We start from the raw sequence: 26024 nt of genomic DNA on the forward strand, positions 1-26024 counted from the left end.
TTGACTAGAGCATTGGCAGTCAAATTTAAATTAACTTGGGTTACGATACAGACACACTAAAAAATAAGTTTAATCTAACCTTACACTTAATTCTAATTTTGTTTTACATTTTTAGACCTTTTTTCTCCTGGGTTGGCTCTATTTGCCCCGGCTCCACCCTGACTTTCACCTGCAACCTATCGAGGGTTGTTTGCTTTTGTCTTCCCTTCAAATTATTCCAAAAATAATGCAGAAAAATGTCCTCACAATAGGATAACGCACGACCACTTGCCAACGAGAAGTAGTAAACTCCTCTCGTATTAGCGACCAACCTCCGCCATTCTGCACTGACTTTTGTCATTAAACATCGTAGTCCCGCCCTCGTCATCTTGGGGGCGCGAGCACCTGATAGGCAACAGTGCAACATCCACATACGTGACGAATCTGTCTCCAAATCCCCGTTCCAAAACCTTGAATATGTTGTCTAGTGATGTAATGATGTCTTACTTGAGAAAAATGCTTTTTCACCTTGGTTTGCTCGAACCTCAGGGTTTTGGCGATTAGGTCCAAGGGGTCAATTAAGGTTAAAAAATGAAGAGCCCTATTTTCATACGCTGACTAAATCTAGGTAAAGTGGCATTTTAGACCAGGTTTTGGACAAGTTTCCCTAAATTTACATCCTTATTCCATTTGTTTGAACTGCTAGTCCTCGATCTGATGGGAGGAGAAACTGGTTTTCTCAGTGCAAGGTTGACTCGCACTTGGTATAAGGAAGTCTAACAGACCTATTGTTACGGATCGCAGAACTGGTGAGGATCCCAAAGCAGACAGCGGGGAAGCACTGAGTGGTCATATGACAGGTTTATTTCAACAAATAGTTTGTCTTGGAACAGATGCAGCTGTGGCTGCCACAGCCTTCTGACGTCGTACCATTTAATCAGGCAAACTCCCTTCACTTGACTCAGGTGAGACAGGGAGAGGGCCTAACACCAATGGGGAGAGTGGTCTCAAATTTTGACCTATTTATAAAACGTCTCGTCAAAATGAGTATTTTCACTGGAATTTGTTAAATATTAGCATTGTATGCGACCCGTTGGAGCGAGTGGTTAGCGCATCGGCCTCACAGTTCTGGGTCCTGGGTTAAAATCCAGGTCATGTCCATCTGTGTGGAGTTTGCATGTTCTCCTCGGGCCTGTGTGGGTTTCCTCCGGGTACTCCGGTTTCCTCCCATATTCTAAAAACATGCATGGTAGGCTGATTAGACACTCTAAATTGCCCCTATGCATGGGTGTGTGTGCATGGTTGTCCGTCTCCTTGTGCCCTGCGATTGGCTGGCCACCGATTCAGGGTGTTCCCCGCCTCTGGCCCAGAGACAGCTGGGATTGGCACCAGCACCCCCCGCAACCCTAATGAGGATAAAGCGGTTCAGAAAATGAGATGAGATTAGTATTGTAGTTTAGATTGATCGGTATTGAATTTGTAAAAAATTGCCTCATCCGATTCTTCTGTGATTGGCCTGCCACCAATTCAGGGTGCCCATTGGCTGGGATAGGCTCCAGCAACCCCTGCGACCCTTGTGAGGATAAGCGTTACGGAAAATGAATGAATATCTAATTCTGAAGGGTTTGTTAAATGCTGATGGTTCTGGCTTGAGAAAATACATTAAGGAGTTTGCCCCCTCCTCTTTCACTATCTGGGTTGTTTTTTCACCTAATGAAATCAGTTTCTTCTTGGCGACCTGGCTCGCATCCCATTCTGTGTCCGTTGTACTTGATCTCTTTGACGTATTGGAAATGTAAAGGCATTTCTTTTCTCTGTACTTGTGACATGTGCAATTTATTTGAAGTACAGGATGTGCCTGTGTTTTTTCGTGTTTGTTAAGACAAGAATCGTCCACCCGTTAAAAATTTGATTAGCAGCTGCGCAAAACGAGATTATTAGTGTGCTTCATAGAACATCCACAAATTGGGCCACACACTGTTCAAAAAACATCGAAATGAACAATGGCTGGTTAGTGTTACACAGATTACTATGGAACAATATTTCTCTCTATGATTAGTTTAATGAAGGATTCTTGAAATCAAGTGTACACAATAAAATATGTTATTTTTAGTGGAAGCAGCAAGATCTAAATATAGTTCTTGTTAGAAGTGAATGCCTACATGTGACACTATGTGTTGGTGCTTAATTCCTCTACTGGGTGATGCTGCTTGCAGACTGTCACGCAGCATAAGCCTTCCCTCCCTCTTGCAGAAATGCTGCAATGCGTCTCCCTCCACTAAGACTGGGTCAGTATAACTCATCTTACATAGACAGTCACATCAGTGTCGCCATGGCAACAGCCAATGAGGCTAGTAAAGCCAGTGATTGTTCCAGTATTTTGTGTGTGTGAGTAGAGAATATGTTTAATGGGCTGGGAAGACCAAGATGGGAGAAATGAGATGAAAAGGTGGTTAAAGGTGAGAGGTTTCCCATATTTTATCATGGGTACTTGTGATGACATATGTTGAAGAATTTATACAGAAGTATGACGTGTCTTATATATGTCCATTTTCTTCAGTTTTATGCCAAACATACCAATTTAGCAGTTTTTCTGAAACTCAAATCATTTTTTATGTTGTGTCGTCAGTGTGTGTGTGTGTGTGTGGAAGCTTTTTAATTTTCTTTTCTTGATAATAAAGGGCCACCCGATTGTGCGGTGGTTCTTTCAGTTGACTTCGGTGCGGGCACCTTGAGTTCGATTCACATTCCGTGGCAGTGTGATTGTGGGGGGCAATGGTTATTTGTCTCTTTATAAGCCATATGTCTAACTGGTGACCAATCGAGGGTAGGGGCGGGCAAACCGGTCCTCCAGGGCTACAGTGGGTCTTGCTCTTTGTTCCAACCGATCCACCACAGACATTTTAACCAATGAGGTTTCTGTTAAAATAGGAAGCACCTGACTGCAATCCACTGGCTGCACTTCTAATATAGTAACAAAATGGTGAAAAGGTGTCCTCTTGATGGGTTGGAAATAAAACCTTCACCCACCGTGACCTTTGTAGAATAGTTTGCCCATCATTGGTCTTGGGCAGGGGTCGGGAACCTTCTAGACCGAGAACCAAAAACAACGCATATTTTTATATTTAATTCCTTGTGAGCCATACCCAGAATTTTAAAGTAAAAATAAATGCATGCATTTTTTTTTCATTTCAACACTTTTAAAGTACAATAAGTATCTACATTCTTTTAATAACATTTTTACACTATTGTTCACCAATGAGTATCTGCAGCACACGCATGGGAAAAGAAAAGAAAAATTATGACTAAAACAGTGCTACAATTAGTTCCGGCGCCATTTAAATTGTGATGTGTCAAGGCAAAGCTCCCATTGGTCAATGGAGCGCATTTGAGGTAATGTCGCGAACACAGATGTGCCAATGAGAGGCTCCCATTGGTGGATGCAGCGGCACTAGAATTAGTGTCGGCGCCATGGATGTGCCAACGCGAGGCTCCCGTTGGCCGATATAGCTGAGCTTGAGGTAGTGTCACGAACATTGTGATGTGCCAATGCGAGGCATTTTTTGGTGCATTCGGGACTCAGCTCTCTCTCAGCGGGTTCCACATTTTAGCTTACAAATTAGCGGAGAGCCCTATGCACCCATCAAAAGAGACACGTCTGGCTCACGAGCCATAGGTTCCCTGGACTAGGGAATGGGTGCTCATTAGTTCGATTCTGATCGAAGAGTCGATTAACAAGGTACAACAGTAATACCTTGACATACGAGTGCCCCGACATACGATAAATTTAAGATACGGCTACAATCTCGAGCAAATATTTGCCTTGAGATATGAGACAAATTTTGAGATAAGAGCATACTAGACGTGAGAGGCTGCTTATGATAACAGTACACTATCTTTCTCTATACGCACTGGGCAGAGCGTTGCATTTTTTTCCATGTTTTTTTTGCGTTAGTCAGTGCAGAATTGAGGGAAAAACAATTGGTCCAAAGCAAGCAGGTGCAATGAAGGGTAGTACGAAGAAAAGGCGTATGATGACAATCAATATTACGCACAAAATAATCGAAAAACATCAGAGTGATTAATGATCTGATTTTATGGAAAAGGGGCACCCTCAGTAGTCTGGAGCTGAAGACAACAGTAGCAGAGTAGAACCCCTCGACTCCGTTTCCCGCCTGGTAAGCGCCGACAGCTCTTCCATCTTATCCCATGATGGAATGGTTGGTCAGAAGCGTTGGTTCTTCTCCAATGTTCCCTCTAATTTTTCGTTGGTCTGGGCAGAAAGACAACCTCCCTGAGCGCACTGAGTACCAGTGTGAGCGACATCATCAGTACTCGGATGATTCGCCTAAAGACGTTTCGCCGACGGACGTTTGACAGACGGGCAGGTCGCCGAATGGATGTTCCGCCGAACGGAGGTTTCGCCGAAACGGGATTCGCACGCTCGCCCTGCCCCCAGATCGTGTGTGTACAAGTTTTTCAACCTCGGCCCGTTAGGATTTTTAATCCGGCCCGCCGCCGGCGTTGTCCAAATTATAGTAAAAATCAATGATTCATTTCCCTTTGCCGCTCATCACTCTCAATTTATTAGTCTACCATCAATGGCCGCCCGGGAATAAGCACTCTTGGGCGGGCATGGCAGCCCGGGAATAAGCACTCTTGGGCGGGCAGATGTAGCAGAACCGAGCCGTAAAGTGACAGCAATCGGGTCAAATCCATCTTAAAACAGCATTTAATGATTAAATACAAATACTGGAGCTCTTTGGACATTAGAACCGAGCCCAGGGAAGTGAATTCCTCGGTAAAATGTCGCGATGGAGGCAAAAAAACGTCTATATACGTCCATTCGCCAAACGGCTCAAAATGCTCTCAAATTCGGCCAAATCTAGCTAAAAACAGCGTTTAATGATTAAATACAAATACCGGAGCTCTTTGGACATTAGAACCGAGCCCAGGGAAGTGAATTCCTCGGTAAAATGTTGCGATGATGTCGCGATGGAGGCAAAAAAACGTCCATATACGTCCATTCGCCAAACAGCTCAAAATGCTCTCAAATTTGGTCAAATCCAGCTGAAAACAGCGTTTAATGATTAAATACAAATACTAGTATTTGTATTTAATCATTAAACTAACAAATACTAGTATTTGTATTTAATCATTAAACGCTGTTTGAACGAACGTTCATTCGGCGAAACGTCTTTAGGCGAATCATCCGGTCACGACATCATCATTGCTCGCTATGGGCACACCAGTATCACACCTGCCACAAGCAGGTGCATGTCAATGTTCCCTCTAATTTTTCATGTAAAACATGCTGTAAAACACGAAAAACATAAGAGTGGACAGAGCTACTGCCACTGGCTGCCGCTTAAACGGCGCCATCATGGGGAAAGGGGTTTAAAAAAATAATAATTACTGCGCGCCATATGATTGCTGCTGCGCAGAGAAGACGAGAGTAGTGCGCAATTGCGCACGCGCGCAGCTTAGAGGGAACATTGTTCTTCTCCCAGCACTTTTGTCCCGCTCCGAATATCCAGCGGCATTGAGGTGTTTCTCCTTCTGCTGCGTATTGTAACAGCTAGTCTCATGTGTATGACAGCGTAGGCATGGCTGAATGGTTCCAAAAAAGAAGTAGCAGAAAGAAGCCAGGCTAACAGAACAAGGAAAGTTGTAAAAACATAAAAGTAAAAAGTATAAAGTACAAAGTAAAGTAAAAAGCAATGTATTAAGAAATATTAAAATGTAATTAAAAAAAAGATAGAAGGGCTGTAAAACACGGAAAACACAAGAGTGGACAGAGCTACTGCCACTGGCTGCCGCGTGATGGCGCCATCTTGGAAAAGGTGACAATATATATATATATATATATATATATATATATATATATATATATATATATATATATATATAGTTGTGGTCAAAAGTTCACATACACTTGTGAAGAACATAATGTCATGGCTCTCTTGAGTTTCCAGTTATTTCTACAACTCAGATTTTTCTCTGATAGAGTGATTGGAACAGATACTTCTTTGTCACAAAAAACATTCATGAAGTTTGGTTCTTTTATGACTTTATTATGGGTGAACAGAAAAAAGTGATCAAATCTGCTGGGTCAAAAATATACATACAGCAGCGCTAATATTTGGTAACATGTCCCTTGGCCATTTTCACTTCAATAAGGCGCTTTTGGTAGCCATCATGAATCTTTGACCACTCCTCTTGACAGAATTGGTGCAGTTCAGTTAAATTTGATCGCTTTCTGACATGAACTTGTTTCTTCAGCATTGTCCACAAGTTCTCAATTGGGTTTAAGTCAGGACTTTGGGAAGGCCATTCAAAAACCTTAATTATAGCCTGATTTAGCCATTCCATTACCACTTTTGATGTGTGTTTGGGGTCATCTTCCTGTTGGAACACCCAACTGCGCCCAAGACCCAATCTTCGGGCTGATGACTTTAGGTTATCTTGAAGAATTTGAAGGTAATCCTCCTTCATTATCCCATTTACTCTCTGTAAAGCACCAGTTCCATTGGCAGCAAAAACAGCCCCACAGCATAATACTACCACCACCGTGCTTGACGGTAAGCATGGTGTACTTGGGGTTAAAGGCCTCACCTTTTCTCCTCCAAACATATTACTGGGCATTGTGGCCAAACAGCTCGATTTTTGTTTCGTCTGAGCACAGAACTTTCCTCCAGAAGGTCTTATCTTTGTCCATGTGATCAGCAGCAAACTTCAGTCGAGCCGTAAGGTGCCGCTTTTAGAGCAAGGGCTTCCTTCTTGCACGGCAGCCTCTCAGTCCATGGAGATGCAAAACATGCTTGACTGTGGACACTGACACCTGTGTTCCAGCAGCTTCTAATTCTTGGCAGATCTCGATTCTCGGTTGAATTCACCCTCCTGACCAATTTTCTCTCAGCAGCAGGTGATAGGTTGCGTTTTCTTTCTGATCGTGGCAGTGACAAAACAGTGCCATGCACTTTATACTTGCAAAATATTGTTTTTGTTCAAGTCAAGGATTCACCTTTTCAGATCCATGCTGAGCTCCTTTGACTTTCCCATTGTAGCCTTTGTGGGCGTTTGCATCCAATGAGCCCTATTTAAATGGCCTCAGTGAAGTCACCAGCTGTTGTTACTCATAATCACTCACAAGAAGTTAAGAGGCCATGCTATGAAGCTCATTTCACTGACACAACTTTCTAAGTCACCAAAATTGCTTATTTGTGTTGCTGTATGTATATATTTGACCCAGCAGATTTGATCACTTTTCTGTCAACCCATAATAAAGTCTTAAAAGAACCAAACTTCATGAATGTTTTTTGTGACAAAGAGGTATCTGTTCCAATCACCCTATCAGAGAGCCAAGAGAGCCATGACATTAGTGTATGTAAACTTTTGACCACAACTGTATATATATTTATTTTCCCTCCATTGTGATTTCTTTGGCTGGTGCGATTTATAGTCTGAAAAATACAGTGAGTAATTGTACAGCACATGCATCATTTCCCTCGATATTTCTTCCCCTTAGGATACAACCTGCATAGTTTAGGCAGGAGACATTTTTGAAAGGGTGTAGCAACAGTCAGGCGAATGGAACTTAATCCTAAAGTGAAGCGAGATGGAAAGAAAATGTATCCTTGTGACCATTGTGGCCAATTTCAAGAAAAAAGGGGAAAATAATATTTTTTAGCTTTTGTATTTTGCGTGAGAAAATGCAACGGTGGGACAGTATTGGTGCTGGCCTTGCTCTCAATGTGATATGTCCCCTTGGGGCCAACTTCTGCTACATACAAACAATCATGCTTACACATACTACCCATGTTCAGACCTATTGTCAATTTAGAGTCTTCAATTAATCCACCGAGGCTGTTCTAGGAATGTGAAAAGAAACTGGAGTACCTGGTAACACATGCAGGTAGAATACTTGCTTTTTGCAATTTTCATTAACTTTTCAACACAACATGTACTTGAAGCCATACGTACTTGAGGGTCAGAGTACGATTTTGAGATCATGATCACGATCTTTCGCCGTCATTTGTATTTACTTTAAATTACCGGTGCTGTGCTCACCCGTTTAAGACTTCTTTCTTACATCGTGTTGTAACTTTACACATTTTGTGTGTTTTTGTTAGGCCAGCGGATTCTGCATTATCAGAGTGACATCCTTGAGACAGTGGTGTTGGTCAACCCATCTTTAGAGGCTGTTTCTTCAGAGGTGAGACATCCCTTGACTTGCATCCAACCAAGTAAAAAACATGAACAAAACTGATAAGAAATTAACAATGTATTCTGTGAACTATTAAGAAAAAAATGAAAACATAAAATTACACTCTAGGTCAGCGGTCCCCAACCTTTTTCTCACCGTGGACCGGTAAAGTTCTTTCTATTTTCTCGTGGACTGGCTAATGTGAAGGGCGACGACTTAAGACAAAATTGTGTAGGGGTGGGGTCGGTGAACGAACAACACCCACGACGGCAGAAAAAAAACAAGTCCCAGGCAAAATAGCAATTATTTATTATAATTATTATTATAACAACTTTTCTCATTTCAAGTAGGAGGGCAAGATTGAAAACGTTAATATATTTTACTCTGGGTAGTCATACACTAGGTAGCTCGCGGACCGGTTCCGGTCCACTGCTCTAGGGTCTTAATGTGAAGCATGTAAAAGTGAAGGATGTAAAATTCAGTCTTTAAAATCTAAATTGACAATAAATCAATGGGTTAAATCAGGGGTGGGCAAACTATTCCACAAAGGGCCGCAGTGGGTGCAAGCTTTCATTTCAACCCATAAAGAGGACATCTTTTCACCAATCTGGTGTCCTACGAGTGCAATCAGTGGATTGCAGCCAGGTTCTTCTTGTTTCTGCAGAAATCGCATTGGTTAAAGTGTCTTTGCTGGATCGGTTGCAACAAAAACATGTACCTACAATGGCCCTCGAGGATCGGTGTGCCCACTCCTGGGTTAGATATTGGAATGGACAATTAAGGCTTTGGCTCTATGGACTAAATTCTGTCTCACCACTTTGCCTCGGGACATTTTATATATGCCATCTTTGCATTTCAGATACGTTAATGGGAAATGCTTGTGCACTTTATCCAGATCCGTTCTTTGCTCACTGACTTGGCTGGAAATAAACTACTGATACTGAGTGGACAGAGCTCTGACCAGGGAGGTGACATCCTTCTCCAAGGTGGAGCCTTCACGTGTCAGCATTTCTTTGATATTGTTTCTAACACTCAAGTAAGTGCAATATAGTTTTTTTTTCTTGAACTCACCAATTTTTGGTTGACAGTTTCTTTTGCCTCAACATCCATGTGTTTTAGGTGGTGTCAGTCCTTTCCAGGGCCTGTTCAGAGAAACCATTAAAGCTAACTGTTTCCTGTCAAGGAGACGGGGGCTGGAGCTTCTCGGGCAAAAGCCAGGAGCTTTTTCCAAAGATTCTGGAATACCATTTGAACCCTGAATCACACCTTCCTAAAATGGAAGGAGTGACAGAGTTTACAGAATATGTCTCAGACACAATAAACGTGCCCTCACCCTTTGACCTTTTAGAACCCCCGACTTCAGGAGGATTTCTGAAACTATCAAAACCTTGCTGCTACATATTTCCTGGAGGAAGAGGGGACTCCGCTTTGTTTGCTGTCAATGGTTTCAACATCCTGGTGGACGGTGGGTCTGAACGAAAGTCATGCTTCTGGAAACTGGTTCGCCACCTAGACAGAATTGACTCTGTTCTGCTCACGCATATTGGGGTAGACAACCTTCCAGGCATCAACGGTTTGTTTCAGAGAAAAATTGCAGAGCAGGAGGAAGAGGGCAACCAAGGATCTGGTTCAAGCAGCAGCGGGGAGTCGACAAAAAACCTAATATCCCCTGAGCTTGGGATCGTGTTTTTGAACGTCCCTGAGAAGCTTCGAATGCCAGAGTCCACCCTAAAAGTGAAACGAAGCATTGAGGAAGCATCTCTTACACTACAGTACCTCAAAGAGCTAGGTATCACACCTGAACCGCTTCATAGGCCAGTAAGTAACACTGTTGAACCCATCACACTCTTTCATAAACTTGGAGTGGGAAAATTAGACATGTATGTCCTAAACCCAGTCAAGGAGAGCAAAGAGATGCAGTTTCTTATGCAAAAATGGGCTGGAAACAGCAAAGCAAAGACTGGTATTCTGATGTCTAATGGAAAAGAAGGAGAAATATCTGTTCCCTATTTGACATCAGTTACTGCTCTTATTGTTTGGATTCCTCACAAGCCCACAGAAAAGATAGTCAGGGTGCTCTTTCCTGGAAATGCACCACAGAACAAAATCTTTGAGGGCCTTGAGAAACTGAAACACCTGGACTTTCTGCGATATCCAGTAGCAACCCAAAAAGACTTATCATCTGGTGTACCGCTGCCCATAATCAAACAGACGAAAATAAAATCTAGAACTGACAGCAATGAAAGTCTGAAAGCTTCACCGAAACCAAACTACAAAACACCCAAAAAGGAAGACATTGGACAGGAAGAAGAGCCCAAGAGTGAAGCCACTAAAGAGAATAAAGTGGAAAAGAAAGAAGAGAAAAAAATAAAAACTCAGAGTTTGAAGGCCACCAAACAACAGAAAAATACTGCAGTTGCCCCCGTGACAACTAAGTCAGAGAAGAAAATATCAAAGGAGAATAGTATCAAAATGGAAAAAGTGTTCCGAATGGATGAAAAGCAAGATAAGGAGAAAAAAGACATCAAGAAAGACAAAGTAAAAAGAGATGAAAATATAAGAAAAGAGGAGAAGAAGGAAAACAAGGACCTCAAAAAGAAGGACACAAGTAAGCCAGAATTGAGAAAAATGACCAAACCTGACCTAAAACCACTGACCCCAGAAGTGAGAAAAACATTACACAAAGTCAAGAGTCAAACTAAAACAAAGACAGAAATGAATAAAGTTGTTAAGGAGCATGCCAAAGGTAAAAAGCATGTGGCTGAGAGCCTCAATGACGAGGTTGCAGCAGCAGCCCTTGCAGACAGGTCTATCATGTCTTCCCCTGAGGACCTTACAGAGGACTTCGAGGCTCTGAAAAGAGATGAGTTGCCAAAACCCATGGCTGAGACTACTCAGATATCCGAGGCGCCAGTTCATAAAGACAGTAAAACTTCAATGCCAGTTTCTCCCGATAACAAAATTCCATCATTTGCTACTCGTGCAGACATCACTTTGGCCAGATTGCCAGAGAAAACAAATGAGGTCGAAACAGATAGGAAAATATCAGAACATATTGGATCGCCTCAAAGTAAAGATTCAAGAAGTGGTATTCACAAGTGTTATGAAGCACAGACAGTTGTGGATTATGACAAGTATTCTTCAAAGGAAGGCCTAAAAGACATGTCAAAGAAGAGTGATAGCTCAGAGGAGGAGGATGAAGTAATAGAAAAAGCTGAGTTTGAAGGTACGGAGGATGCTTCATTGATCAAGTATAAAACACAGGATATAAAGAAAGAAAGCCCCGCAAAGGAATTGGAAAACAAATCAACTGCAACACTGGCCTCATCCACTGTGGCACTGTCTGGACAAGGAGTAGTCGAATCAGCCTCCGAGCAATTCTCTTTTATCCAAGATGAAACCATCCCTGGTTACACAGAAACTGAACAGACCATCTCTGATGAGGAGATGCATGATGATACAGAAGAGAGAATAACACAGTTACAATATAATGTAGGATCGTGTGACGTCCCAGTCCTTAATATCCCTAAAACAATTGACTCAATGCACAGTTTGGAAAAGATGAAAACCTCTGCTGTTCCTAGTGTTGTTGATGTCAAACCCAAAGCCTACATGGCGGGTCAACTGTTTGAGCCGGCATCTTACCCTACTGTCATTGCGGCGCCTCTTGCCGAAGAAGAACACATATCCTCTGCCACATCCATAACAGAATATGACAAAATGTCATCATTTGCCACATCAGTTGCTGAAGACCAGTCTATTGCATCTGTAACGGCACCTCAGACTGAAGAGGTTGGAAGGAACTCCCTGCTTGACATCATCAACAATGTACCCACACGTGCAGAGTGTATCCAAGGAAAGGACTATCTCCATTCCGCAGGTACCATTTCACCTACCTCTTCTTTGGAAGATGACAAATGCTTTAAATCACCTTCCTCTGATGAGTACCACCACAACATGATGGAAATGGAGAGTGAGGACAAGGCCATTGCAGCTCATGAAGAAGAAGATGATGAAGAAGATGAGGATGAAGATCAGACTCCAAATCTTGACATCCCTCTGGGTAAACTCCAAGAGGGCTACGAACATGCAGCGTCCATAATGCTGAATGAGAAAGAAAACTCGCCTTCTCCCATTAGTGTTTCTCTTCCTGCTCTCTCTCAAAATACTCGTACGCAGGCTGCCAGTGAAAAACAATCTCCCTTCAGCATAGGTGCAGTCGGAATCAGCAGTGGAATCCAACCCATATCACCACCTCCAGTTTCCCCCACAGGATTTGAGTCCCATTTCAGACAAGATAGTGATGAAAGATGTCCAAGTCCGGATGACAGCACCGTGAGACTAGCATCACCCACACAGTCAGTCCCTACAAGCAGGGCCTACTCTCCAGCAGAGGAGAAGATCTCAAAGACAGAAGATGAAGCAATAAATTTGAAGAGTGAAAAAGCTGAGAAATCAGTCACTATTTCGGATAATGCATCAGTAATTGGACTCTCAGGTGACAAAACTACGTTGGAGGCATCAGAAGAATCTGAAGATGACAGTGTGGATGAAGATGACTACTACATCAAAAAAGATCTTCAGCCAGCTGTTAAGGCTAAACTCATGGAGGCAAAAGAAGGATGCTTCCTGGATGATGACTTAACAACTGAGCCAAAGACTTCTGCGATAAGGACTGACCTTGAGAGCTTAGTAAAATACAGTGTAGATGAGAAAACCAAACCTGAAATCATTTCTTCAGATGGACATGAAGCAGATAAACTCACAACTGGGTTCGGGTCAAAATTTTCACCAGCATATCCAAGCAACACAGAAAGCTCTCCCAAAAGTGCTCAAAACAGCAATATCTCTTTCACAGGTCCTGAGAAAAGTGTTCAATTTAGTGCGTGCAATTTCCCAGATAAGGAGACAAAAGAGAAAGCCGTCTATATAAGACAAGACACTCCTTATGTACATGGTAAAACATTCTCTTACAGTGATATTTATGACAGTAAACCAGGTTCCATGGAATCGGATACATTTCAACAAAGCTCCATAGACAAGGTAGAGAAAGACATTTCAAGGGATGAAATGGGTCTGTCACCATATCCTGTGACAACAGGGGACAAGACATCAGGGGATAAAGTTCCAGTCCCCTATGGACAAGAATCTTCAACTCAATTTTGGCATGACTCAAAGAACACTTCAGCTTATTCTACAGTGGCCAAAGAATCTAAACCATTTGATTACACAGGGAGTGAATTAACTTTAGCAGGCGATAGACCTGAAGCATCTTCATCTTTGGCAAAGGATTCTTCCTTTTCAATGCAATCTGACCAACCCTCAACCCTTTCGTCAAAGATAGCATTCAAATCGACTGGCTCTGAAGACAATGATCCGGGTACATGTTTTGAGATTGATAAACGGACAGCTAGGGATGAAGAAGACTATGATGATGATGAGTTTGTCGGTGAAGATGATGAAGATGAAGGCGATGAGGATGATGATAATAGTTCTGTGGATTCTGACATGGCAAAAGATACCAAAGAAAACTCTGAGAAGGATGTAAAAAGTCCTTGTAGTGAAATGTTTACGTCAAATAAGCCTGAATTTATGGTTTCCATGGGTGGATACGGCTTTAATAGTCAGGGGAAACCAATTGTGAAAGAGAACCTCCCCAGTCCAAAGGTTGCAGATGAAGACATGGCTGACTCAGTATTTTTGAAGGGTAAATCAAGTGGGGGGTCGTCAGGTTTTACCAGCTATGCCTCAGGCTTAAAGCTGGATGAAGAGGAATTTAAGAAACCCCATTCACCAAGCCAGACCACAGACAAAGGTAAAGAGGATATTAGCTTGGAGTTATCACAGAAATGTTTTTACAAGAATGAGGAGGCCGATAAAGATTTTGAGAAACCTCAATCGCCAGACCACCTAACCAAGAAATCACCGGACACAACCTTTCAGTACACATGCACTGCTGCCCCTGGGTACTCCTCTTCCTCTGCATATAGCTACTCCTCTTCTACGTCAGGCTCGTTCTCAACCAGCCGTCAGCTTGGAGAAGACTTGGAGACACCTGCCTCCGCCGAGCCACTATTTGAGTACTCCTCATTCAAAGAAGAACACTCTCCGGTCATAGATTCTCCTTTCCCCTCTCTAACTGGCACCAAAGATGATTATCTCGAAGCGTCTGAGAAACAGACCATTGTTACAAACACAGTTGAGTCCATCCCTAGCTTAGCACACTTTTCTCCTTTACATTACCCAACCATTTCTGCTGAAGACAAAAAGGAACCAACATCTCTGAGCGGTTTTATGGATCGGCAATCTCAATCAGATTGTTTCTATAAACCCGAGTGGTCGGAGGTATCAAGTTTGGACACTGCAAAAGAAGTAAGAGACTCACTAACCACACACTCTAAAAAAACAGCGGTTGCACTCGATAAAGAGGTAGCCAGTGCTGCTTTGTTTGGTGTCACTTCTTCACCACGTCCTGTTACTGAAGGGAAACATTACTTTGAGGAGAGCGACAGCAGTGAAGAAGAAGAAGAAGGAGAAGAAGAAGAAGAAGATGAAGGCGATTATAAGCAGGAAAAGTCTTCAGTAACACCCTACAGCGGTCTCACGGGTTCCCTGACATTTTCTGACAAGCCAGTTCCTTCAGCTGTAGGTCAAAGAACAACTAATGTGCTCCCTGATGTCCTTGGCAGCTACATGTCCTCACCACTTCAAGCCACCAAGCCTGAGCCAACCAAAGAAACCGCAGAAGTAAGCGCAAGCTCACCACTCCTTGCCGGAGCTACAGCTAGTGGTGCGGTTGTAGACGGAGCTAGAATAGAGTCCAGAGAGGGTGCTGGAGGCTACAAGAGCTCCTATGAATGGGAAATGCCCAAGCCCCAGATAGGGAGGATGCCTGGTGACTCTCCTCCCCATTATCGTCACGATGATGAATTTGAAGAGGAGTGTGAAATGGAACCAGAACACCCAACACGGCCACTTTCACTGTCATCGACCAGTCAGCCATTTCGCTCCCCTTTTTATGCTGATGAGTGCAGCCAACAAGATGATGTTGACGATGATGATGATGATGAGGATGATGACGAAGACAGTGATCAGGATCTTGCTGGCAAAGTATCCAAAGGAGCTGCCTCTTCATATGTGAGCCACGGTTTTCCGGGAAATTCATCCTGTAAGTACAAGCAAGGTAAAAGTGACCTTTCACCTTCCTTTATCAACCCATCCATGCGGCAGCTATGTAGTGATGAAGATGATGAAGAGCAGGAACATCAAAGTGAACAGTCGCAGGAGGGCGATGAACACGACATGTCGGTAAAGAGAAGAGCTCACAAACAGCCAGACAATCATCAGTCCTTCAGCAGCTCTATTCATCAAGCCAGTGGTGTGTCAGCAGGGTTGGGTCTCGCAACAGAGGACACTCCGCCCACTTCCATAAGTGAGTCTCTCGCTTCACAGTCTGACTCTGAAGTGCCCCCGGGCACAGAAGAGTTCCCCTCAGTCACTGGTGGAGGCAACGTCGATTCAGATGAGGATGAAGACTATATGCCTATTGACAAAATATCCGCCACAGGCAGTCGTCAGCCTGCCTCCTGGAAGGGCCGCGATCCAGTTCCCGCACCTCAAAAGGACCCCCAGCCGCATCCTCCATGTCCCGATGTCTGTATGGTGGACCCTGACTCTTTTGGCAGTGCCTCAATCAAGAAAGACCCGAAGGCAAAAGGCTTGAAGAAAACTGTGAAAAACAAATCGGCATCCCCAGCCAGGCGTAAGAGGTCGCCCTTGCCTGTCAAACAGACATCATCTCCTCGTAGTGTGTCGTTAAAAAAGAAGGAGGCTGACAAGAGTTCACGGATCTCTCGCCTGTCAGATGGACAAGGCTCAAAAGATGATGATCTCTCAAGATCAAGCTACAATCCTGGCAAAGTGCTAACCAATAACGGCAAAGGCAATTTGGGTAAGCTAATTGATACCAATGCTATTGAAAAATCAACGTTTTCATTAAATCTTTAAATGTTGCCTTTTTTTCCTACCAGGTTCTCAAAAGGCTGGTTCAATAGCTCCTATTTATGTTGACATGGCCTACATCCCTAACCACTGCAGCGCCAAGAATGTAGATCAAGAATTTTTCAAACGTATTCGCTCTGCATACTATGTGGTAAGTGGGAATGATCCTGGAAGTGGTGAACCAAGCCGAACAGTTCTGGATGCACTGCTGGATGGCAAAGCTCAGTGGGGGTCAAATCTTCAGGTAAATCTTCACTAATCACATGAAAGCTGTGGCCCAAAGTAATATTCATTCATTCATTTTCCATTTTGCTTTTGGTGTCAAGTGTCGTGGGGGGGTTGAAACCGTGATATTTGAGGGATTACTGTAGTATGGTAGTATAGCATCTGATGTTAAATCCCCTTTTTTGGTCAGGTGACGCTGATTCCCACTCATGACACCGAAGTGACTCGTGAGTGGTACCAGCAGACGCACGAGCGGCAACAGGAGCTCAACATCATGGTCCTGGCGTCGAGCAGCACTGTTGTCATGCAGGATGAGTCTTTCCCCGCTTGCAAGATTGAGTTCTAGGAACGCTGTCCCACACCTGACCTCCATACTGTTTGGATCATGTTTGGATAATGGATTATCCTCTTAAGCATCATTTGTGTTTTTGTCCCTTTTGTGGTAATATCACAGAAATACTAAATGCAGATCAATTTCATTGAGTTGATTGAAAAAAATGTTCATCAGCCTATCCATGAAGCTTTTTGTGACATGTCCTGACATTATCTTTTAAGCGTGGTATTTAAAACACAGTTGACATCAGTGTCCTTACACTAATAAAACGGTATTGAAAAGACAAATAGGCAGGCGGTTCAGATGCTATTCCTTAGTTTGGGCTTGAATTTAATAACTTTTGTGTACCTTCAGGACAAATGCGAAATGTCCTCCTTGCTAGGATCTCAGTTATTTATCCGTTTTTTGTTGCAGAATATATAGATGATCTGAATGAAATATTGTACTGGTAGAAAATGACTATCGTGCTCAGTTTCCTCACTTTGATGACAGTTCCAGTGTTTGAACGTTGTGCCTCCAAATGAAATAGAGAATAATATTAAATAAATCATAATATTAGAGGGCACAGTGCCCTTTCAATGTCTCTTAAATATATTTGCTGTAGCATAGGAAAGCTCTTATTCAAACTTCCATATTGTTGTGAAAAATTCTATGACAAAAAATGTCGGTTAATGTTAGAATTCACGTGGGTTTGACTGAAAACGTGGCGGTATTTTGTTCCTGTTGTCCCTTTATAAATTGGTAAGATGTGAAAGTGAAGAGATGTGCATGCAGATGGTTCTGTCTTAATAGAGAAAGAACTGTGTGCATTTGAAGAAACTAAAGTTATACCACATATCAGTTGCTGCATCTTGACAACCCTTTCCCAAAGCTGAGTCAACGAATGCCGAATGTACGACAATACAGGGAGAGTGTTTGCACAATGCTCTTGTGGGCTGGTAAAGGTGTGACCCACGTGCCTTTTAGTCCTTATGTGCTAGGAGATTGCTAGATAGGAAATGTGTATTTGTTGCTGAAAGTTGACATGAACGCACGGCGAAAGGTTTTGACGAGCTGGTCTCAAACGTTTTTGTGAGTTTTGTCCGTGATGGGAGTGCGCGGAAGGCAGATTCACTAGTCAAGCACTTTTTTAAAGCATCAAATCAGTGAGTCAGATATTGATCTCCACAAACTGCCAGTTTTTATTTATTTAACAAAAAAAAGCACAAATAACAATTAGTGCACGAAAGTGAAGACCCTTCTTTCCACTAATAAATAAAACATTAAGATGATGTTCCCAGTATTTAATGGGCAATGTACAACTTTTTAATTTTATTTATAACTCTATTAATATTGAAGTGTTCACACATCCGATTTAAACGATGAGTAGAAAAAAAACATCAGGATAAGTCCGTTTTAGTAACGTCACAATACAGTGGTCAGCATTCTCATTTTACACACTGTAAAAAATGCATTTTTCTAGGGTCTTTGAATATCAATTTAGTTTTAGTAAATGTCATGCAGCATATTGATTGGGCTATAATTGATTTGTCATGAAAAAAAAACCAAAACCAAAACATTGACCCCACAAACACTTGGCTTCCCCATTCATGCACTTGAAAATAATTTGTTTAAAAAAAAAAAAAGAATTCACTTTACATGTCCATTTGTTTTCAGTCATTTATCTGCTTAGTGATTTTGAAATTGCTTCATATTAATGACTTTAAGGCATTTGATTGATTTTCATAATTTTCTTAATATTTAGATTGATATTGATTTTTTCATTAATTGTAATGGTTTATTTTATGGATTTTGGTATGATTTTCCATCACAGATATATAGAACCAAATGATTGATACCACAAATTACGGGACCAATACCAATCGGGAGAGCCAACATTTTGAGATCCACTGTGTCATGCATGCAGTTCCTGCTGGTTATGATCCTATTTGCTATAGAGATGCATGCACAAGAAGACAATTACTCTTCTCTTCGACAGAAAATGGACAGCAAGTGGATGATTTGAATGTGATGATGCAGATGACCTTTATGTTCTCTGTGGAGAATTTCAAAATCTCCGGGTTGCCTTGTTTAGTGTATCTTTTGGTTTAGTATGTTCAAGTCACGTAGGGCACTTTTCAATAAACAAAATACGCATATGCAAAAGATGCATTACTCATTAGACGGGAAACATTGTCAAATTGTTTCAAGGAAGACGAAATCAAATGTGACAATTGTGTACTTAATTCTGTCTTGCAGCCCAGTTGGGCATTTTAATCAGTATCTGAAATACTTATAGTACATTATACAGACCGGTTGCAACCATATTTACACTACTACTTGTTTACAGGAAGGACAGACATTACTACCTATTGTTCAATCGCAGTTAGAAAAAGCCGATTTGAGAGCTGCATTTGGAGCAAACGTGGTTTGAGGCCTGGTATACTCCACTGATCAAAGCTTACACTGTACATGCATGTGTACCCTCTGAACTCGCGCATTTCCATTGTAGACGTGAAAATTGTTTGAGAGAAGTGTTGGTTTCTGATGAGACTAATACACGTGGTCCAGAACTGTGCAAGTTTTTGTGAAAATGGCCGCGTTGTTAGAAAATAATTGAACGGGAATTCTATTTTCAGCCCCATCACCTGTTTTAAGTCCAACATTGTTTTACTCTTTAAGTGTGCAAAAGTACAAATATAGGCGAGATAGCTATTGTTTAAAGCGGAAAAGTGTGGTGAAGGCAAATAAAATTTCATTGACTGAAGAATGTCTCATCTATTTATTAACAGCAACATTGTGCATCAGCATAACTGTATAACATCTACATTTTTTTGCATCTAATTAAAAAAAAAAAATCCCTTGTTTTCCTGTGTACTTACAATAATTTTTAATTATTAAAAGTTATAAGGCAAAAAACCCCAAGCAAATCAAAGGTAAACATATGGCTGACATGAAAGAAAAGCGTGAGGACATTAAAATAACAACATAGTCGCTCATTCGCTTCACTCAGTGTGGGATCAATTCCTGCTCGGTGGTGAAATGATTGTTAGTGAAAATGGTCGTCTCTGTGTCTGCTCTGCTTATTCAGAACTTGGTTTGCATGATGGAACAAAGAATACAGCTCTCTACCTGAAGAACATTCGTCAAATAACGTTTGGCCTTCAAATATTTATTTTTTTTCCCCAAGATGGCGCCGTCAGCTGGTGGCAGTAGCTCTGCCCACTCTTATTTTTTTTCTGTGTTCTATAATAAAAATAATTTAAATATGCAGTGGACGACAGTGCCGGGAGAAGAGGCAACGCTCCAGACCGAGCATTCCATCATTGTTATGGGAGCGGGAGATCTCTCCCCGGTCAGATGGACAGCTTAGGGGGGTTTAGGCAAGGAAGATGATCTTTAAAACCTCCAGACTACTGAGGGACTGTGCGGTAATCTCAGTCTCAGTCTGCAGAAGGTCCCCACAAGGGGATGGCTCCAGTTTTTTTTACCTAGGTCTACAATGTATTGTGTGTCTTGTGTCTGTCTTGCTACTGCAACCAAGAAATTTCCCGAATACGGGATGAAATAAAGTTCTAACCTAAATGAAAGTGCTTTTAATCATGTAGCACAACAACCACCCGAAACACACTCGCTAGTTGATCTCTGAATGGCAAAAAAACTAAGCTTTTTGATTGGATAAGCCAAAGTTAGATTTGACTCTAATTAAGAAGATATAGTGAAGGGGTGCTCATTACGTCGATTGCGATATACCCGTCGATCGCCAAGGTACTATTGGTAGATCGCCTGAGAGATTTGATCCAGTCTGTTGGTTTCCTTCAGGCTTCAACAAAGTTTTGTTTGTATCGCGACATCGCAATGTGCCCAGAGCAATACTCACACTTTTTTTAAACATATGTACAGTGGGGCAAATAAGTATTTAGTCAACCACCAATTGTGCAAGTTCTCCTACTTGAAAAGATTAGAGAGGCCTGTAATTGTCAACATGGGTAAACCTTAACCATGAGAGACACAATGTGGAAAAAAAACAGAAAATTACATTGTTTGATTTTTAAAGAATTTATTTTGAAATCAGAGTGGGAAAGGTTATGTTAAAGACTCATCACCAATTATCGCAACACACTCAGTTATTGCTGCAAGAGTGGCACAGCCCGTTATTATCTTTTTTTCTTTTAAACGGGGCCATTACTTTTTTTCTTTTTTAACAATGGGACATATTTTTTTTGTGTCTTAACACATTGAAACTTTCTTTATAAACTGCATTTGGTATTTTCTCGGGTTTCTCTGCATCTGTTATGAACCTGTGGGTATCCACCGGGATGATGATGAATCGTTGTGGCTGGACCTTTTTTTGCAGGACAACGAAAATTACATTGCAAATGGTTACAAAAATAAATCTGTCGGCTAGAATTTTTTTGAGGATGAAGAGGAACTTTCATTTGTGAAAATCTATAAATGTATTTGGTTTGTCAAGTTTAAAAACACCACACTTTTACACCACAATTTCAGTAATCAAACCATTTGTTTCATTGAACCTTTTTATTGGGTTCGACACAAAATCATGTCACTCAAAAAATATAAGAATTTCTCTTAACATAAATATATCATTTATTATAAATTCTGTCTTTATCCATGTTTTAGAAAGGACACACATTTATTATGGTGAGGGGAGGGAGCAGGGGGGCACACTACGTTAAACATTGAAGCAGGAAACAAAATAAAACTGTGGCATTATTTCCCAGTGCACACAAACAAGATGTGATGACACTTCCGCCATTTTGCAGAATAGGATCCCAATTAAAAATAGCACATCAGCCTGAATTGCTTTCGAACGTGTGAAAAGCACCTCTCGCACATATCTGCTACATAACTGCCCACCACAATAAAAGCACCTTTAAAGTAAATGTTAGAACAATTAATGAACAGCTATTGAAAATACCCTTCAACCCATAATTTTTGCCAAAATATTCATTTTCTAAACAGGAAATCTTAAAAGCCATTAAAGAATTGGGGAGTGTGGGATTCTGTACACGAAGCGAGCGCCAACCCAGCAAAATGAGCATCAACGGGCTTTTGATCAGGACCCAACCGTTTTGTTGCGCACACGTGACTAGTGATCGACCGATGTGGGGTTTTCAGAACCCATACTGATTATTATATATAGCAGTAGTTAGAGGAGGCTGATAACCAATATTTGTAGCAGATGTTCATTTTCAGTAAAAGATTAAAAAAAATGAATGCAAGCCCTGAATTTCAAAGAACTTATCAAATCAAACAGATTAGATAGCGATAAACTAAAGAAATGACAATTATCTATTCTTTTTTATCATCTATGTATGTTATTGAATGTACAATTTTACTTTATTTGTAAGGCAGCACCTCCTGGTGCAGAGGTTCACTCGCCTGACTTCGGTGCGGGCAGGCGCGGGCTTGATTCCCGCTGGCGGTGGTATGATTGGGAGTGCGTGGTCGTTTGTCTGTGTGTGCCCTACGATTGACTGGCGACTAGTCTAGGGTGTAGTTTGCCTTTCGCCCGAAGACAGCTGGGTTAGGCTCCAGAAACCCATTCGAGGATGGGCGGTATGGAAGATGAATGAATGGATGAATGTATGGCGGCACGGCAACAGAGGGTTAAGGGGTTAAATTTACGTTGGTGCTGGTATTTCTGTGTGCGTGTATTATTAACCAAGGGGGCTGCCAAGGGAAGCATAGTAGTAGTCCTTGACTTAAGCAGCTGGCTGTTTGTTAGTGAGAGAGAGCAGGCAGGAGCGAGAGAGAGAGATAGCTAGAGAGAGAAGAAGCGCAGCTGCATCTGAGCAGAAATAACCCAGTTTTAAATCGATTTCTTCATATCGGCCTGTTGGACTAAAAAAGGCAGATACTGATAGATGTCAAATGTCTAAATATCGGCCCTGATTATTGGTCGATCAAGACACATGACCTATTCAATAGGAATAACAGGATGAAATTTATTCCGAGCTATTGCTACCTTTTTAGGGGTGAGTTGTAGCCAAATAAAATATAGAAATACTCTGACTTATGAATTTAAATCATTTGTCTATAGTACTTTTTTTTTACAATCACTCATAAACCACGGCTTTTGGCAGAATATTGGGAGGTCTGATGCTACATTTGAGCAAAGGCCTATTTGAAGCTTGCTCATGCCTTAGGTGTTGGCGCACCCCCATCCCCAACCCACCCACACACACCTAAAAAAAAAACTAAACATTGGCTCGTCACTTCAGTTAAATCAAGCACTCTTCGTCAAGGTATCACTGCGTATGGGAGTTTTTTACAATCACTCATAAACCACGGCTTTTGGCAGAATATTGGGAGGTCCGATGCTACCTTAGAGCAAAGGGCTATTTGAAGCTTGCTCATGCCTTAGGTGTTGGCGCACCCCCATCCCCAAACCACCCACACACACCAAAAAAAAAACCTAAAGATTGGCTCGTCACTTCAGTTAAATCAAGCACTCTTAGTCAAGGTATCACTGCGTATGGGAGCTCTTCTACCAAAACCAGACGCCCTCCAGGTGTGTGGATTTGAACTACATATTCAAAATTTAACATCCACAAGTTCAGTGCCGGCGTCCCGGCGGATGAGTGGTTAGCACGATGGCCTCACAGTGGGAGACCGGGGTTCAAATCCAGGTCGGCCCACCTGTGTGGAGTTTGCATGTTCTCCCCGGGCAGGAGTGGTTTTTTTCTGAGTACTCTGGTTTCCTCCCACATTCCCAAGACATGCATGGTAGGCTGATTGGACACTCTAAATTGCCCCTAGGTATGAGTGTGAGTGTGAATGGTTGTTTGTCTCCTTGTGCCCTGCGATTGGCTGGCCACCAATCCAGGGTATCCCCCGCTTCTGACCCAAAGTCAGCTGGGATAGGCTCTAGCACACCCTGCGACCCTAGTGAGGATAAAGCAGGTTTAGAAAATGAGATGAGAAGTTCAGAAAATGGCATTACGGTAATACTTTGACATACGAGTGCCCCAACATACAAGGAATTTGAGATACGAGTAGAATTTCGAGCAACCATTTTCCTTGAGATATGAGACAAATTTTGAGATACGAGCATATGAGGCAGCCAGGTGGCCGAAACGCGCATCTCCCTTGTGCAAAGATCTCTACGAGCACTGGGCGGAGCGTTGCATTTTTTTTTTTTGCATTAGTCAGTACAGAATTAAGGGAAACACAATGGGTCCAAAGCAAGCCGGTGCAATGAAGGGTAGTGTGAAGAAAAGGCGTATGATGAGAATCGATACTATGCATGAAATAATCGAAAAACATCAGTATGGTACACGTGACTGAGCTGGCTCGCCAATAATGGAGAAGCAGGAAGTTCGCCTCGAAACCTGCGGTGGAATACATTATCCTCTTTGTCTTGGAAAATTGCACAAGAAGGTTGAAATTTAGTGTAATGTACGATTAAAACTTTTTTTGTGTTTAGGAATCTAAGTTCATTTAAGTTACATTTAAAGTTTGTTATGTTACGAGCACAACCGTCAAGTCTCTCTCCCATCCGTGAACTCCGCATTGTACTGAATAATGTCTCATTTTAGTATTAAACATCATAACCACTAGTTGTGTTACTCTGTTAGTAAATGATGAATTACAAACAATAAAAATATGTTTTTCCATTGTACTATCCTGTTTTTTGTGTTTTTTTCAGAGGGTGGGAACAAATTAATTTGTATTTAATTCATTTCTATGGGAAACCTTGATTTGAGATACAAGTAAATTGACATACGCGCTCGGTCCCGGAACGCATTGAGCCCGTACCTCAAGGTATGACTGTACTTTGCCAATTCTAATTGTCTTGAGAATGTGTTCGCATGTCTTCCTTAGCCAATGTATGGCACTGTCAATGTTATGCAAAATCCCAGCAGAATGAACCAACATGCTTCAACACAGCACGCGGTTGAAGAAACAGAGAAAATTTTATGCCTATGATGGTTTACTTGGTTCATCCTGAGTCACTGTTCTGATGGGAGATCATCTTTGATCTCAAGTGGTGTCTCTGATTCTGGGAGACTCTCAGGACTGTCCATCCATACGTCCATAAACTCTTGGGTGTCAAAGAACTCGTCATGTCCTTCAGGTGACATGGGCGTCTGGGAGCTGGAACCCGCCTCACTGCTGCTCTCTCTGAGCTCCAACAGCACTGGGAGCGAACTTGGGAGACAGAAGCCTTCCATCCGACCCAGTGAGAGCTCAGCTAGTGGGGAGCAGGGCGGCCTCATGCTAGCGTCGATAATTCCACTTCCGGAGAGGTCCGTGACTCCGCAAGTGACCTCTTGGCCTTCCTGCGTGTGTTGAGGATCATCAAATGTGCAAGCCGTATTGTCAGATTGCTCGCCATGATTCTCTGGAGGATTATTTGGAGTTTGCACTGTTTCAGAAGGGCTTGAAAGAGCAGAGAGATTTGGGTCTGGAATTTGCAATGCCAATGGAGGAGCTGGTTGAGATGGGAGGTTTTGAGAGAAATGAGTTTCCTCACTACTCTGAGGAGTGAGGGCGATCTTATCACTGAAACTGAAGCGTGGAGAGGTATCGGCCGTAGTGGGAGAAGATGGACCGGCACTGGATACGGTGCTGGATGGACCACTGCTGTCTGTAGGACATTAGAGCAGCAAAGACAGAATTCAAATCAAATAAAACTAAAGAAGGATTTAGAATTATTCCATTAGGAATAATACAATAACTTAGTTTACATTGATATTATGCATATACACTATGCTACTATTTTATGCTTTGTTGTAGCACAATGGGGTGCTCTGTCCTCTTTAACTTTGTCATAAAACACACAGGTTCCTCAACCTGTTCTTCTGTAATGGCATCAACAGTCGGATGGAATCTTCGTCCTCTGAGTGCATGATGAAAAGGGCTAATCGGCGTTAGCATAGCGTAGTCAAGTAGCAAATTATGGAACCTTTTAAATAAATCATTCTTATGTAGTGGCAAAAAGCATCAGATTATTATCCTACAACCTATAAAATTTCCAGAGTCTCATAACTTTTGATAAAGTGTCTGTCAAGCTTTGTTGGGACTAGTATCAGCCAAAATGTTTTGGGAACGCTACACCAATAAGCTAAGAATGCATTTGCGATTGAGAATCTACTCTGAGTGTGCGTTGCAGAATATCTACCGAGAACACACCAGGGAACTTGAGTGATATCATAACAGAATGCTCGTCCTAGTGGATAGAAATTTTAAACGGACCCTAAGTGGCAGGGCGGAGCAAAATAAAATGAAATGGAAAATATCTCAATTTAAAAAAATGACGAAAACATATGTTTG

General features: G+C 42.0%; 2 protein-coding genes across 5 annotated transcripts in view; one reads left to right on the forward strand and one right to left on the reverse strand.

Annotated features, from left to right (window-relative positions):
• map1aa (microtubule-associated protein 1Aa) overlaps nucleotides 1-18089 on the forward strand; it is a 37718-nt gene extending 19629 nt beyond the window's left edge. For both annotated transcript variants that reach the window (XM_077593728.1, XM_077593737.1), the window contains 5 exons: nucleotides 8112-8194; nucleotides 9081-9221; nucleotides 9305-16136; nucleotides 16216-16430; nucleotides 16602-18089. In XM_077593728.1, coding sequence (XP_077449854.1) covers nucleotides 8112-8194; nucleotides 9081-9221; nucleotides 9305-16136; nucleotides 16216-16430; nucleotides 16602-16757 — 7427 coding nt within the window. In that variant the 3' untranslated portion in view covers nucleotides 16758-18089. The remainder of the gene's footprint in view (nucleotides 1-8111; nucleotides 8195-9080; nucleotides 9222-9304; nucleotides 16137-16215; nucleotides 16431-16601) is intronic.
• Nucleotides 18090-21227: 3138 nt separating this feature from the next.
• Nucleotides 21228-26024, reverse strand: part of ppip5k1a (diphosphoinositol pentakisphosphate kinase 1a) — a 51299-nt gene continuing 46502 nt past the window's right edge. For all 3 annotated transcript variants that reach the window (XM_077620554.1, XM_077620547.1, XM_077620537.1), the window contains one exon: nucleotides 21228-25338. In XM_077620554.1, coding sequence (XP_077476680.1) covers nucleotides 24701-25338 — 638 coding nt within the window. In that variant the 3' untranslated portion in view covers nucleotides 21228-24700. The remainder of the gene's footprint in view (nucleotides 25339-26024) is intronic.

The sequence above is a fragment of the Stigmatopora argus genome, chromosome 2, assembly GCF_051989625.1.
Source record: "Stigmatopora argus isolate UIUO_Sarg chromosome 2, RoL_Sarg_1.0, whole genome shotgun sequence".
Classification (NCBI taxonomy): domain Eukaryota; kingdom Metazoa; phylum Chordata; class Actinopteri; order Syngnathiformes; family Syngnathidae; genus Stigmatopora; species Stigmatopora argus.